Source organism: Schistocerca nitens, chromosome 6, assembly GCF_023898315.1.
Source record: "Schistocerca nitens isolate TAMUIC-IGC-003100 chromosome 6, iqSchNite1.1, whole genome shotgun sequence".
In the NCBI taxonomy this organism is placed as follows: domain Eukaryota; kingdom Metazoa; phylum Arthropoda; class Insecta; order Orthoptera; family Acrididae; genus Schistocerca; species Schistocerca nitens.
Window position 1 is genome coordinate 85273293 of NC_064619.1, and position 13602 is coordinate 85286894.

At 40.4% G+C, this 13602-nt stretch overlaps 1 protein-coding gene across 2 annotated transcripts in view; it reads right to left on the bottom strand.

Moving 5' to 3' along the window:
• Positions 1-247: 247 nt before the first annotated feature.
• The window catches only part of LOC126263657 (synaptic vesicle glycoprotein 2A-like), a 232581-nt gene continuing 219226 nt past the window's right edge, over positions 248-13602 (bottom strand). For both annotated transcript variants that reach the window (XM_049960763.1, XM_049960764.1), the window contains one exon: positions 248-588. In XM_049960763.1, the coding sequence (XP_049816720.1) occupies positions 533-588 (56 nt within the window). In that variant the 3' untranslated portion in view covers positions 248-532. The remainder of the gene's footprint in view (positions 589-13602) is intronic.

Sequence of the window (13602 nt, forward strand, 5' to 3'; positions counted from 1 at the left end):
CAGTTGTTAATGACATCTGACATATCAATATAATGTGTGTATATCAAGGTTTTTAGGATATTAAAAAGTATGGTTATCAGTAACGTAAGTCAAAATTTTCCTTTTATTACAAAACATGTTTTGTATACAACATTCAGCCTTTCAGTCAAAGCAGCAATTTTACTGATAATTACATGATATGTTTCAAAAATACTGTATGTCTTGTCCAATAAGGAACAGGCAAAAGAAATTTAATGCTCCACTCTATAACCAAATATGTTAGCAGGCAGTTTAATAACAATGTAAACAACCTGTAAAGAAAAGGTGTAGACTAAAGAAAAATATGAACTAAATCTCACTATGCTTTGTTGGTACAATAACAGATTAATTGTTCTATTTTCATATTTCTTCTCTGCTTTTCTTGATGCCCAACATACCAGCAGGGATTGGTTTACAGCAGTTCTTAAAATAACTATCACTGTCATGAAACCACTAAAAAACAAAACCATATTGTGTCATTACTGGCTGCCATCTTTTATACTGCTGTGTTACATTACTGAAGAGACACCTTGTTAGTATCAGGAAGCAGCGTAGTGATACCAGCACACACTGCAAAAAAAAAAAAAAAAAAGTAATTTTAATATTGCATGTAAAACGATCATGTGGTGGGTGCAATGGTCAGCAACCAAGAAGTTGAACATTATATTGTGTGTTATATCTTTCGTGTGATTATCTTCTGTATCTCTCAGTACTAGTGTATAGCTGTGAAAACGTGCCTGTGTTGTGTTTTTTTGTTGGGAAGTAAATCGTGGTAAATAAAGAACATGCCATTAAACTGCATAGGAGTACACTTGTCACTTATAGCGGTGACTCCAACGTGGTCTGTTGTGGAATTTCTTTTATATTCTGACCCAGAAGTATGGTCTGACATTATGAGGATACCACAAGCCACCGTCAAGACAGAAGGTTAAGTATCGCCAGCACCTGGCTCTTCCCTACAGTCTCCTACTGTTCCTGAATTACATAATCCCTCTTCTGACGACATTTCATGATGGGGTACTATAAAGCTACTGCCTTTTTGGCCTACAAGACTGCAGTTATAGTTCCTGCAAGTGGGTGCCATTTTTCAGCTGCACAACTTTACTTCAGAAGCGGACCAATTCGCTTTTGCCGTTTTGCAGCTGGACTTAAACATTAATGAGCCAGTGGAGGATATTCTGCCTCATTGTTCTTTCGCGGTGTCTAAACTTATTTGCAGTGTTTCCTTGTGACCCCAGAATCTCCTTTGAAAAAGATTGTGGACAGCAATTTCGGTACTGGTGTATCCACTTCTAGCTGCTATACTTTGACACGTCTGGAACTCCTTTCAGAACAGTGAAAAAAAATTATTTTAGTAATGTCACCTCTTGCAGGCTGTTCATGGAGTTTTGTCCACATTTCCTGACCTTACTGTGGATGAATTGGGTTTAAAGGCAGACACTGTGGCACTTGTGTGATGACACGGTTAATTCGTGTGCAGCGAATGGTGAGGTTACGGACCCTGGTGCTGAACTGTGCACATCCTGCATGCCAAATTATGTTTCGCATGCTGGGAACTCAGTCAAGCAACCACCAGAGCCACCTATGGAGTGAATCCTCACTGAACTGGCAAGATTCAATGCCAAGCTGCCAGATGGCAGCCCAAGGATAACATGGTGCACCAATTAGTGGCTGCCCTGCAAATTCGAATGGTGTTGGTTCCACAGATGCTTCATGTGGAATGCTAGACAATGTTCACGACAGTGCGGGTTCCCAGACAACAACAGTGGACATGCATAGGCATGCATGTCTGTTCTACAACCAGTAAGCACCTACCTGAAATGCACAATGCCTCAGGTTCTGCTAAATGTAACTTCAGGATTATTCATGTTGGATAAGATGTATGTTATGTAGATCAGCGTTTTTCTGTGGGATTTGAAGGACAAGCCTCAGTTTCCTGGCACCCCTATACTAATGGCTGCAAATCAACCTTCAATTCAGACATATGGTTGCAGGCATATGACATTGAATCTGAAGGGTAGTTTCTCTCACTTTCACGGATTTTCTTAGTGACTGATGGGTCTGGCCCATATTGGGTGCCGATTTTCTTCATTTGTTTCTTTATCTACGGCCCTCTGTAATCATCATCTTGTGTTGTCTCTGGATGTAGTGACACTCCCTTCCACGATAGACACCAGATGTCATCCCACCAGATTAAGCCATGAAGATTTCCGCATCTTCCACATCACCTGTGTTGCGACAACTTCTGCTCATTCTGTGCATACTTTGCTGCAGAGTGCACACGCACGCAAGATGCAAGAAGTCTGCGTTATCTCTTCCGCACAACTATACAGAGCGGGCTTCTCTTAACTGTGGCAGGATATTACTCATCTCAATGAGCTTTTCCTCAAAGAAGAAGAAGAACGTGTAAGAGGCCTAACTGACAGCAATGATATACTCAAGCAGCAGTTCACCAACATGGAGAAGGCTCTGTATGAAGCTCAGGCAGAGTTACAAGGTTTAATGACAGCACCCACTGACGTTGCCCAACTGGCCAATGACATTGCACAGCAGTTGCTCGAAAAATTCTCTATTGTTACACATCAGATATCGGCACTGAGCCAATGGCAACATTCCACCATCCACCACATTCATACAACTCCATGACAGCCTGTCACTTTCTGCACATGCCGGCTATCTCTGGAGAAGTTAAAGGCAGCTAAAGCTGCTTTCGAAGCGATACTACCAAATGGAATGGTGAAACTTCCTGGCAGATTAAAACTGTGTGCTGAAGTGAGACTCAGACTTGGGACCTTCCACGCAGGCTAGAGCACTTGCCTGTGAGAGGTAATGGTTCCAAGTTCGAGTCTTGGTTCATAACACAGTTTTAATCTGCCAGGAAGTTTCATACCAGTGCACAGCCTGCTGCAGAGTGAAAATTTCATTCTGGAAACATCCGCCAGGCTGTGGCTAAGCCATGTCGCCATAATATCCTTTCTCCCAGGAGTACTAGTTCTGCAAGTTTTGCAGAAGAGCTTCTGTGAAGTTTGGAAGGTAAAAGATGAGGTACTGGTGGAAATAAAACTGTGAGGATGGGTCTTGAGTCATGCTTGGGTAGCTCAGTCGGTAGAGCACTTGCCCGCAAAAGACGAAGTTCCTGAGTTTGAGTCTCAGTCCGACACAGAGTTTTAATCTACCAGAAAGTTTCATATCGGTGCACATTCCGCTGCAGAGTGAAAATTTTACTCTGGAGATGGAACAGTGTCTCGCTCTAACAGTGCATGGGCTGCCCCCTCACAAATGTTTCTCCAAAGGGCCAAGTCTTGGTGTTTGTGTGTGACTAAAGGGGACTGAACTCCCACACTACACCAGACTGGAACCCAATATCGATTTTTTTGGATTTTACAAGCAGACTGCAATAAGGCTTTTGCACAATTTCCAAAGTCAGAGGCAGACAAGCACAAAACCACCATCACAGTGACTTTCAGACTATTTCAACAAAATGTCATATCTTTCGGTCTTTGTAACGCTACTCAGACGTGGCAGCATTTTATAGACGAGATTCTACATGACTTAATCCAGGTTTTTTCCTATGTGGATAATGTGTTGGTTTTTTGTGATACTATGAGTGACCATAGTTCCCATTTGAATGCAGTTTTCCCTCATCTTGACACACATGGCATCAAAGTGAAGAAAGACAAAATACAATTCTTTGATACCTTGTATCAAGAGACGGTATTTCTCCTACTTATCAGAGAGTCTCAGATATCTTGCAGATGACCCTTCCCATCACACTCAAAGAGTTTCACAGGTTTGTAGGTATGGTCAGTTATTACCAGTGACACCTGTTGAAGATATTATAGAACTTATCAATGACCTGCTGAAGGGCAAACACACTTCCAGTGTCAGAAAAGTCCCCTGGATGGGTTCGGCTGAGGAGCTTTCAAGTCTTTATGACTGTCCTTAGTGGAGGCTGTCGTATTGGTTTCACTACAGCAATTACGTCTGACAGAGGCCATCTTGATTCCCAATTATTTAATGAATTGCTATGTATGACAGGTTGCAAACATCTGCAAATTATGAGCTACCATCCCTGTAGCAATGGGATGGTAGAATGTAAGCACCATACTCTGAAGGGTGCCTTTACATGCCATGATGGGGTGTGGACAGTTGCCTTGCCTATGGTTTTGTTGGGATTCCATAGCATGTTAAAGGAGAGTATCAAGTGTTCTTCAGCACAATTAGTTTACAGGGAAGCATTGAAGGTGACAGGTGAACTTTTTTGCTTCATCCCCTTTGAGTAACTGAGAAATGGGCTAGTACGGCCAATTTCTACATCAACTGCAGGTTGCAATGCGGGCACTTACTACACCCTCCTTCCCCACTGTGGCAAGGTTCGTGACCCTTCTTTTTCCCCAAAAGATCTCGTCTCTTGCCGTCAGATATGGATTAGGTATGACATTGTCAGGTCTACATTGGCTCTTATTTATTCAGGTGCATTCACTGTGATTTCCCATAATGCCAAGACCTTCATAGTCAATAAAAATGGAAAACATGTCACAGTCACATTCTCAGTTGACTACCAGAAACCAGTGTTCACTGAGTTACCACAGCCCCCACCAGTGGTGTGGATCCTCTGGCCAATCCTCCTAAGCCTCTTATGCCAGATATCCCTCCCCCTCCAGCCCCACAGACTCGTTCTGGCAAATACATCAAATGCATGTACCTTGGGGTCCGGGGCTCTCCAGGTTTCCAAAGTGACAATGTCTCGTTTGTTCGAGCACGTCCCTCCAAAATGGGGCGGGGGAATGGCTAATGTGATGAGTGCAATAATCAGCAACCTAGAAGTTGAACATTATATTGTGTGTAACTTCTTTTGTTTGTTTATCTATTGTATCTTCTTTGTCCTACTGTCTAGCTGTGAAAACATGCCTGTGTTGTGCTTTTTTGTTGGGAAGTAAATTGTGCTAAATAAAGAAGGACTTGTTAAAGTGTGTACTGAGTACACTTGTTACCTATAATCACTTCCAGTATGATATAAAGTGATTTCTGGGCTGTCATATGGTACCCATTTATTGAAAAGTTACAAATATATTCCCTTGCATCTAAGCTAGGACTCTTGTAAATACGGGTGTACCTTGTTATCAAGTGCCAAAAAATCTATTCTGTAAGAATCATTGCTACTTTAAATTGGTTCTGTCACAAAGGAAAAGTTAGTCAAAGGATTCATAGGTTATATTCACAATAACTTTAGGTTGTGGAAGATGTAATTTATACAAAACTGAACGAAAGGAAACTCTACGTTGGAATATCAATGTAGATTGCTACTCACCATAAAGATGATGGACGCAGACGGGCACAACGATAAGATTGTTACACATTTAGATTTCAGCCAAAGCCATCTTCACAAAAGAAAAAACGCACTCATCCACACAAGCAAGCACAACTCGAGAACTCAAGATCACCATCTACAGCAGATTGGACCAGAACGCAACTGTCAGTAACTGAGTGCCAATCTGGAGTGGGGCAGTGAAGGGGAGGGATAGTGGAGTAGTCATGGGGGGTGCGGGGAAGAGAAGAATGCTGTCTGCTGGAGCATGCAGGGTCTAGATGGAGGCGTGAGAAGACTGCCAGGAACAAATTTGGGAGGTTGTGGGGCAGGGAAGTGAAAGTTGGGGGGGGGGGGGGGGGACGACAGAAAAGAAGACCAACAGGGAAGGGGAAAGATGGGCATGTGTGTTGGCTGTTGGGAGAGGATGGCACACAATTATGGTGAGGGGATGAGAATAGGGAGGAGTTGATAGGACAGTGGAAGTGGGAAATGATGGGTGGAGGGTGTGGGTATATTAGATTACCATAGCTTGAGGCTGGGATAATTTTGGGAGCACAGAATGTGATGTAAGGATAATTACCCTCTGTGTAGTGTAGAAAAGATGGTGGTGAAGGTGAGGAACCAGAAATGGCCCAGGTTGAGAAGCAATCATTTAAATCAAGCATGTTATGTTAGGATGTGTGTTGTGCCACAGGGTGGTCAACCACGCTCTTAGCTACAGTTTGCTGATGGCTGTTCATTCTGGTGAACAGCTGGTTGGTAGCCAAACCAACATAAAAGGGTGTGCAGTGTATGCAGTAGAGCTGGTATATGAAACAGCTGCTTTCATGGGGTTGGATACGCCCATGACAGAACAGGACTAGGAAGTACTGGGTGGGTGGATTGGGAAGGTCTTGCACCTTGATCTGCCACAGGGCAAGATGACAGACAGTCAAAGCTCTGGGGAAGGATATGGTTCAGTTGTTCCAGTCCAGGGTGATATGGGATGATGAGGGGAGGCACTTGTGTGTAGCTGATTCTTGGGGGTGGTGGAGGATTGCATGTGTGTTGAGATGTGACAAAGGAAATCTGTTTGTGAACAAGGCCTGTCTGTGAAGGCCTTTGTGAGCCCTTTAGCATACTGGGCAAGGGAATTCTCATCACAGCAGGTATGTCATCCACTGGTGGCTAAGCTGTATCAGAGGGAATCTTTGGTGTGGAAGGGAAGGCAGCTATCGAAATGCAGTTACTGTTAGTGGTTAGTGAGTTTGATGTGGACAGAGGTGTAGATAAAGCCATCAGAGAGGAAGAGGTCAACATCTGAGAAGGTGGCACTCTGTGTTGGGGAGGACCAGGTGAAGCGTGTGGGAGAGAAGGTGTTGAGGTTGTGAAGCAATGAAGATAGGATATCTTGGCCCTCAATACAGATCGTGAAGATATCAGCAGTGAATCTGAACAAGACCATGGGCTTGGGATTTTGGAAGGTTTCCTCTAGGTGGTTCATAAATAGGTTGGCATAGGAGGGTGCCATGCGGGTGCCTGTGGCTGTGCTACAGATTTGTTCATAGTAGTTTTGTGTTAGGATAGAGTGAGTAAGGTGTATGAGGAATGTGGGTGTTGGTTTAGCATGTGAAGGATGTTGGCAAAGGTAGTGTTCAGTAGTGGTAAGACCATTTGCATGAGGAATACTGGTGTATATGGAAATGGCATCAACAGTGACATGTACAGATTCAGGAGTTAAGGGGTGGGGATGATGGAGAGATAGTGAAGGAAGTGGTTGGTAGCTTTGATGTGGGAGGCTAGATTTTGGGCAATTGGTTGGAGGCATTGGTCAATGAGGACCAAAATCCTTTCAGGTGGCACAATAACCAGGAACAATGGGGCATCTAGGATTGTTGGATTTGTGGATGTTGGGGAGCACGTAGAAGGTGGGTGCACGGGGTGTCATAGGGGCAAGGATGAAAATGGATTCAGGAGAGCGCTTCTGGGAAGTACCTAAGGCTTTAAGTAGGGACTGGAGGTTATGTTGGACTTCTGGGATGGGGTCACTCTGACAGAGTTTATAGGTGAAGTAGTTAGATAATTGACATGGTCCTTCCACCAGGTAGTCACTGCATTTCCTAACGACAGTGGTGAAACCTTTGCCTGCAGGTAGAATGATTAGGTCAGGATTTGTTTCGAGGTTGTGCATGGCTAGCCTTTCTTCTGTTGAAAGATTGGTGTTCATAGGAAGGGATGTGGGGAAGGATGGTGAGGCTAAATTGGAGGTAAGGAATTCCAGGAAGATGAGAAAGGGGTGATTAGGTGGGAGAGGGGGAGGATCATGGTTCGAAGAGGCTATGAATAGGGATTTGCATGGTGTTTGAGATGGACTTGCTTATGTGAATGTGTGTTTCTTTCCTGAAGAAGGCACTGGCTGAAAGCTAAATGTGTAAATGTATTTTTGTTGTGCCTGTCTGTAACACTGTGTGTCATCTTTATGGTGAGTAGCAATCTATCCTTTTCTAATATTATTTGTACAAAACTGAAGTTTTCAGTGTAATGTATCAAAGGTGCTTCAGATGGAAATAAGCTTAGAACAGAAGTTTGAACTAAGTTGCAATAAAATTCACCCATACAAGTTGGCAAGTCAATACTGTAGAAAAAATGCACAAAAACAGATCATCATGTGTATTTATCAAATCAAGTATCATGTATAAAGGAAGGAATGCAGCCAACTCACTGAGCATGGAAAAACAGTTTGAAGGAGCAGATGTACTGTTGTATGAAATACAATGAAGTCATAGTCATAGCGATATATTGACAACCCACTGGGGATATAGATATAGTCATTAACCAATTAGAAACACTGCTTAACATTCTTTTTACTGCAAGAGCCTCTGTAATTGTGTGTGGGGTCTTCAATTTAAATCTTATGAAGGAAAATAGGCTAAAAGATTAGTTCTTAAATCTCTCATGTAGTATCAAACTATTTCCTCGCAAACGTGAAACTAGAATAACAACGGACAATAGAAATAGTCTTACAGACAGTATATTTTCAAATTAGGATCTACAGAAGTGGAAGTAACAATTACTGATTTAGGATCATCAAACCACAATGCTCTTGTTCTCAGAATTCCTTTGGTGCCATTGGAAGAAACATAGACATACTCCATGTATAAAAGGAAATTATTCTGCAGAAAACTGTGTAAACTTTACAAGTATCATAACTAACAAGTCCTGGGCAGAAGTGTTGTCCCCAACAAATACAAATTATGTATATAATACCTTTCTCTCAGTTTTCATGAGAAATTTCATAATGTGCTTTCCAAAAAGATGTCAAGATACATGTCCCATGATAACACCAAGTCAAATTTGTGGATTTACAGCTGACATTAAAAATTCCTGCAGAACTCTTAAAAATAATAATTTCTAAAACAAACACATCCACAAACCCACAGTTTATAGATTGTCAGGATTTACAAGAGTATATTGAAAGTAATTGCTAAGGCAAAATTCATAAGGAATGACACAAAAATGTGGTTGACATTGCTTCTCATAATCAAGTTTTTAAACATTTAAAATTATAAACAAAGGAACGTAGCAGCTGGAATGCTCATACATCAGTCACATAGAAAGAGCACTAAGCAGAATCCACAGTTAGATTGGAAATGCTCTATGATTTACAGTTCCATTGTATTATATTTTTTATTTTCACATTTTTTTTTTATAAGATGAAATCAGTGACCAAGGACAGTGATGTCGACAGACATTACGTCTTGTGCTACACACATTGACTGTCCTGATATCTGGGAGATTCTCTACTGGAAAATGTTTGATACTGAAAAATTGTTGGAACTTCTTTACACCTTTGGGCACAGATGATAGAAACATGTCGTGACCACACAACAGCAGACTGCACAGTGTATGTATACCACCAGACAAATAACCTCCTGTACTATTTAAAACTCTTTCATTCCAACAAGTTAAACATTGAACTTTACCTTCTCAATCAGCACCTCATTTGCTGTACACGGTGTACAAAGTATGAAATATAAAGCATTTAAAAATGAATTAGTAGCCTATTATTATTAAGAATATATAGATCAGGAGGAAACAGGTGAGGTGTTGATGGAGAAAGTAGTTTTAATGTTTAACATAGAATTTTAAAGAAAAAAAGGAAGGAAGGAAGATTATTGTTTAACGTCCCATTGATGTAAAGGTTAGTAGAGATGTAATTGAGCTCAGAGTGTTTCAAAGATAGTGAAGGAAATCAACCGTACCATTTCAAAGGAATCAGTGTCACTAGCATGGGGAAATTTAGGGAAATCACAGAAAACCTAAATCTGGATGGCTGGATGCAGATTTCAATTGTCATCCTTTTGTATGCGAGTCCAGTATGCTAACCAATATGCAACCTCGCTCTATGAATTTTGGAGACTAGAGAATACCATATGGTGGATTATACGAATTGCCTTAATACTTTCAAGCAATTATATCTTTTCCAGAATGAATTTTCACTTTGCAGTGGTGTGTGTTCCGATATGAAACTTCATAGCAGATTAAAACTGTGTGCTGAACTGAGGCTTGAATGTGAAATTTTTAGCTTTTGCAGGCTAGTGCTCTACTAGCTGAGTTATCCAAGCACGACTCATGACTGCCCTCACAGCTTTACTTCTACCAGTAACTCATCTTCTACTCCCAAACTTATGTCCTTATTTTCAGAAGTCCTAGTTCAGCAAGAGAACTACTTTGAATTTTGGAAGGTAGGAGATGAGCTTACACTTAAAGGCATATAAACTGATCCAGTTGATATGGGAGAAGGAGACACTGCCAGAAGAATGGAAATTGCCTATAATATGCCCAATATACAAGAAGGGAAGCAAAATGGAATGTGGTAATTATAGAGGAATCAGCTTGTTGAATGTAACGTATAAGTTACTGTCCATCATTATCTTAAGCAAATTACAACCATTCATAGAGAACAATATACAGGAGTGCCAAGCTGGCTTTTGACCATACCGATTGACAATAGATCGCATTTTCACACTAAGACAATTCTTTGAAAAACACTGGGAATATGATAAAGATGTCTACAGCCAGTTCGTAGATTTTGAACGTGCATATGACAGAATCCACAGGAATAGCCTATACAGTGTAATGCGTGACTGCAGAATCCCTGAGAAGCTAGTGAGAATGGTGCAAGGTTGTATGGAAGGGTCTTTCTGAGGAGCCACATCAGAAACTGAGACAGGCCTGAGACAAGGGGATGCTCTCTCATGTGTTCTGTTCAGTGTCATCTTAGAGAAAGTAATAAAAGAGTGTAGGCAACAGGAGTGGGCTGGAGCACAGCTGGATGATAACTTCAATTGTCTTGCATATGCAGATGACATAGTACTACTAAGTGAATCAAAGCACGGGTTGAAAGGAATTTACCAGAAAATGGACAATTATGTGCAGAAGGTAGGGCTCAAAGTGTGAATCACAACAAAACAGAAGTTCATGCAGTTAGGAAGGAGACAAGAGCAGGAAGAATTTCTTGAGATAGATGGCAAGAGGTTCAAGAGACTACACCAGTTCAAATACTTGGGATCTTGGTTTACCACAGACAACAACATAAAAATTGACATCAAAGAAAGAACAGCAGTGAGGAAGAAATGATGCATTCCCTCAGAGAGACGCTAGGCTCTAAATTGATCTCAGTGAACACTAAGATGAAAATCTACAAGGCAGTGATATGCTCAGCAGTAATGTACAATTCAGAAACATGGAGCATGACTAAGTGAGAAAAGGAATAACTACTAATATTTGCAAGAAGAATAATGAGGGAGATATGGGGACCACTTTTAGATAACAGAGAATGAAGGAGGAGGAAAAACGAGGAAATCTACTTTCTGATGCGACAACCAACTATCCTACAGAAGATAAAGAGCAAAAGAATACACTGAGTAAGCCATATAGCCCGTATGCCAGATGGAAGACGGGCAAAAATGGCACTAGGGGGGAAACCAAACACCAAACGCCCCATTGGATGACCAAGGCAATGCTGGATGGACAACCTGACGAAGGACCTAGCAGCCCTGGGGACTGAAGACACCTGGAGGAACCAGGCACAAAACAGAAAGTAATGGAGGCAGTTTGTGGAAGCAGCGCGTGGTCTGCAGGGCCTGTGATCGCTGGATATCATTATTATCATCAGGAGATGAGGTACTGGTGGAAGTAAATCTGTGATGGAGGGTCATGAATCATACAATTATTTCATAAATGCAACAAATCAAGAAAAATTGAAATGTTCAAAAGCTGCTGTAGCATGAGGGTAGATCCAACATGTGAAACATATGAACATGAAGTGATAAACAGCTTGAAATTTAAAATTTTTGCAAGAGTAGATGAGGTGATGGTGTCTGTCATCATCATGACTGCTTCACAGGTTGTAAGGTCCTTGGCATACAAAGGCATCTTATCATTTAATGAAGGAGTGTTTGCTGATAGATCGAAAATCTCAAAAGTGAAGCCATTATTTAAAAATGGTGATGAGTATAAGGTAAAAAAACTATTGGCCAGCATCACTCCTTCCAGCATTCTCTGAAATATCAGAAAAAGTGATGAAGCACTCAATGGACAAATATCTGAATAACAATAAATTAGTAAACAGTAATCAAACAATGAAACGTCCAGTTTGGAATATCAACCGTTATGGAAAGATAGACTGCTACTCAAGGTAAAGATGACATGTTGAGCTGCAGACAGTTGTGCCTATCTGCAATATGGTGCATCACCTTTAGGTTGTGTAGCAATCTGTCCTTTCCATAACTGTAAGCAGTAGTCAGCATGGCTTCCAGGCAGGTAAAGGCACAGAAACAGTATAAATGTGCTACTCTGGAAAAAATAATCAAGAATCTAGAAAAAAACAATAGGAGTTCTCTCTAAAGCATTTGATACTGTCAGTCATGTCACCCTTTTAGATAACTGGAAGCATTAAATATTTGTAGGAAAGAAAAAAAGTGGTTTGAAATGTACCCGCAAAACTGAACACTGACTGTAGGCCTAATGTCGTCTTACTACAATCACAGTATCAGTGTAGTACACCATGCAAGAAAACTAGAAATAAGCATACCACAATGCAATGTTCTTGGTCCCATATTATTTCTTGTCTACATGAAAGACATTTGCATCTTAGCTAGTGGAGCCAGTGTCGTGCTATTTGCTGGTGGTACTAGTGTGATAATAAGTGCACTAAAGCAGCTCCTGTATACAACTACTGATCAAGTAATAAATTATGTTCACTAGTACTGCAACACAAAGAGGCTGACATTAAATGAAAATAAAGCAAATTACATATAATTTGCAAAAAATAAATAAAGATGCAAATCTAGATATGATGATGGGTGACAAAAGTGTAATAAAAGCTGAACAGAAACTGAATTCAGCCTGGTTTATGCTTAGACTGATGGCAAACATTTGTACTCAGAGCATGCTGTGATGGCATATTTAAGCTATTTTCAGTCTCTTGCAAAGTACAGAATAATATTTTAGGGCTCCACCATTTGCTGCCTACAACAAATTTTTTCATCACCGAAGAATGAAGGCCCACCATGCAGATTTTCAGGCAAAAGCTGACTTTCATAGTTGCAATATGCAAAATAGCAAGCACCCTATACTCAGTGAACAAAAGAACAGATACACATGGCAGTCGAGTCATATTGGTTTTAAACTTTACAACAGACTGATAGTCTACATCATAAAGTTAGAACATGAAATAAATTTAAAGCAGAATTTAAAAAAATTCTACTCAAACAATGTTTTTACTTGGTAAGAGACTGTATTGATCCATCATGTTTTTCTGATAATATTTATACTATGGCAAAACTAAAAATATTGTCTTTTGCCCCTTTACTTTACATTATATTGCATACTTAATGGACAGGTGTGTAATTTAATATCTTTACTGAATTATTGTTGTGTATAAAAATATTTGCTGGTCAGGGAGGACAAAAGTAAAAGCCTTTGAAACACATGACTATAAATATATAACAACATAAGTGTGTGTGTGTGTGTGTGTGTGTGTGTGTACACATATAATCATTTTTAGTATTTTTTATGTATATGTTTGTACATTCCATTTTCATGAAATGATTTCACATAAATTTATGTGTAGATTTGGACAACATCCCTACAATAACTGTCTACAGATGCATAAATAAAATAAAATAATCAATTGTTAGAAAAACTTCAACTGATGTATGAGCTGTTTCAAATAAGATATTTTTAAGCTGTTTCAAAATAATATGTGAAAATAATATTTATTTAGATAA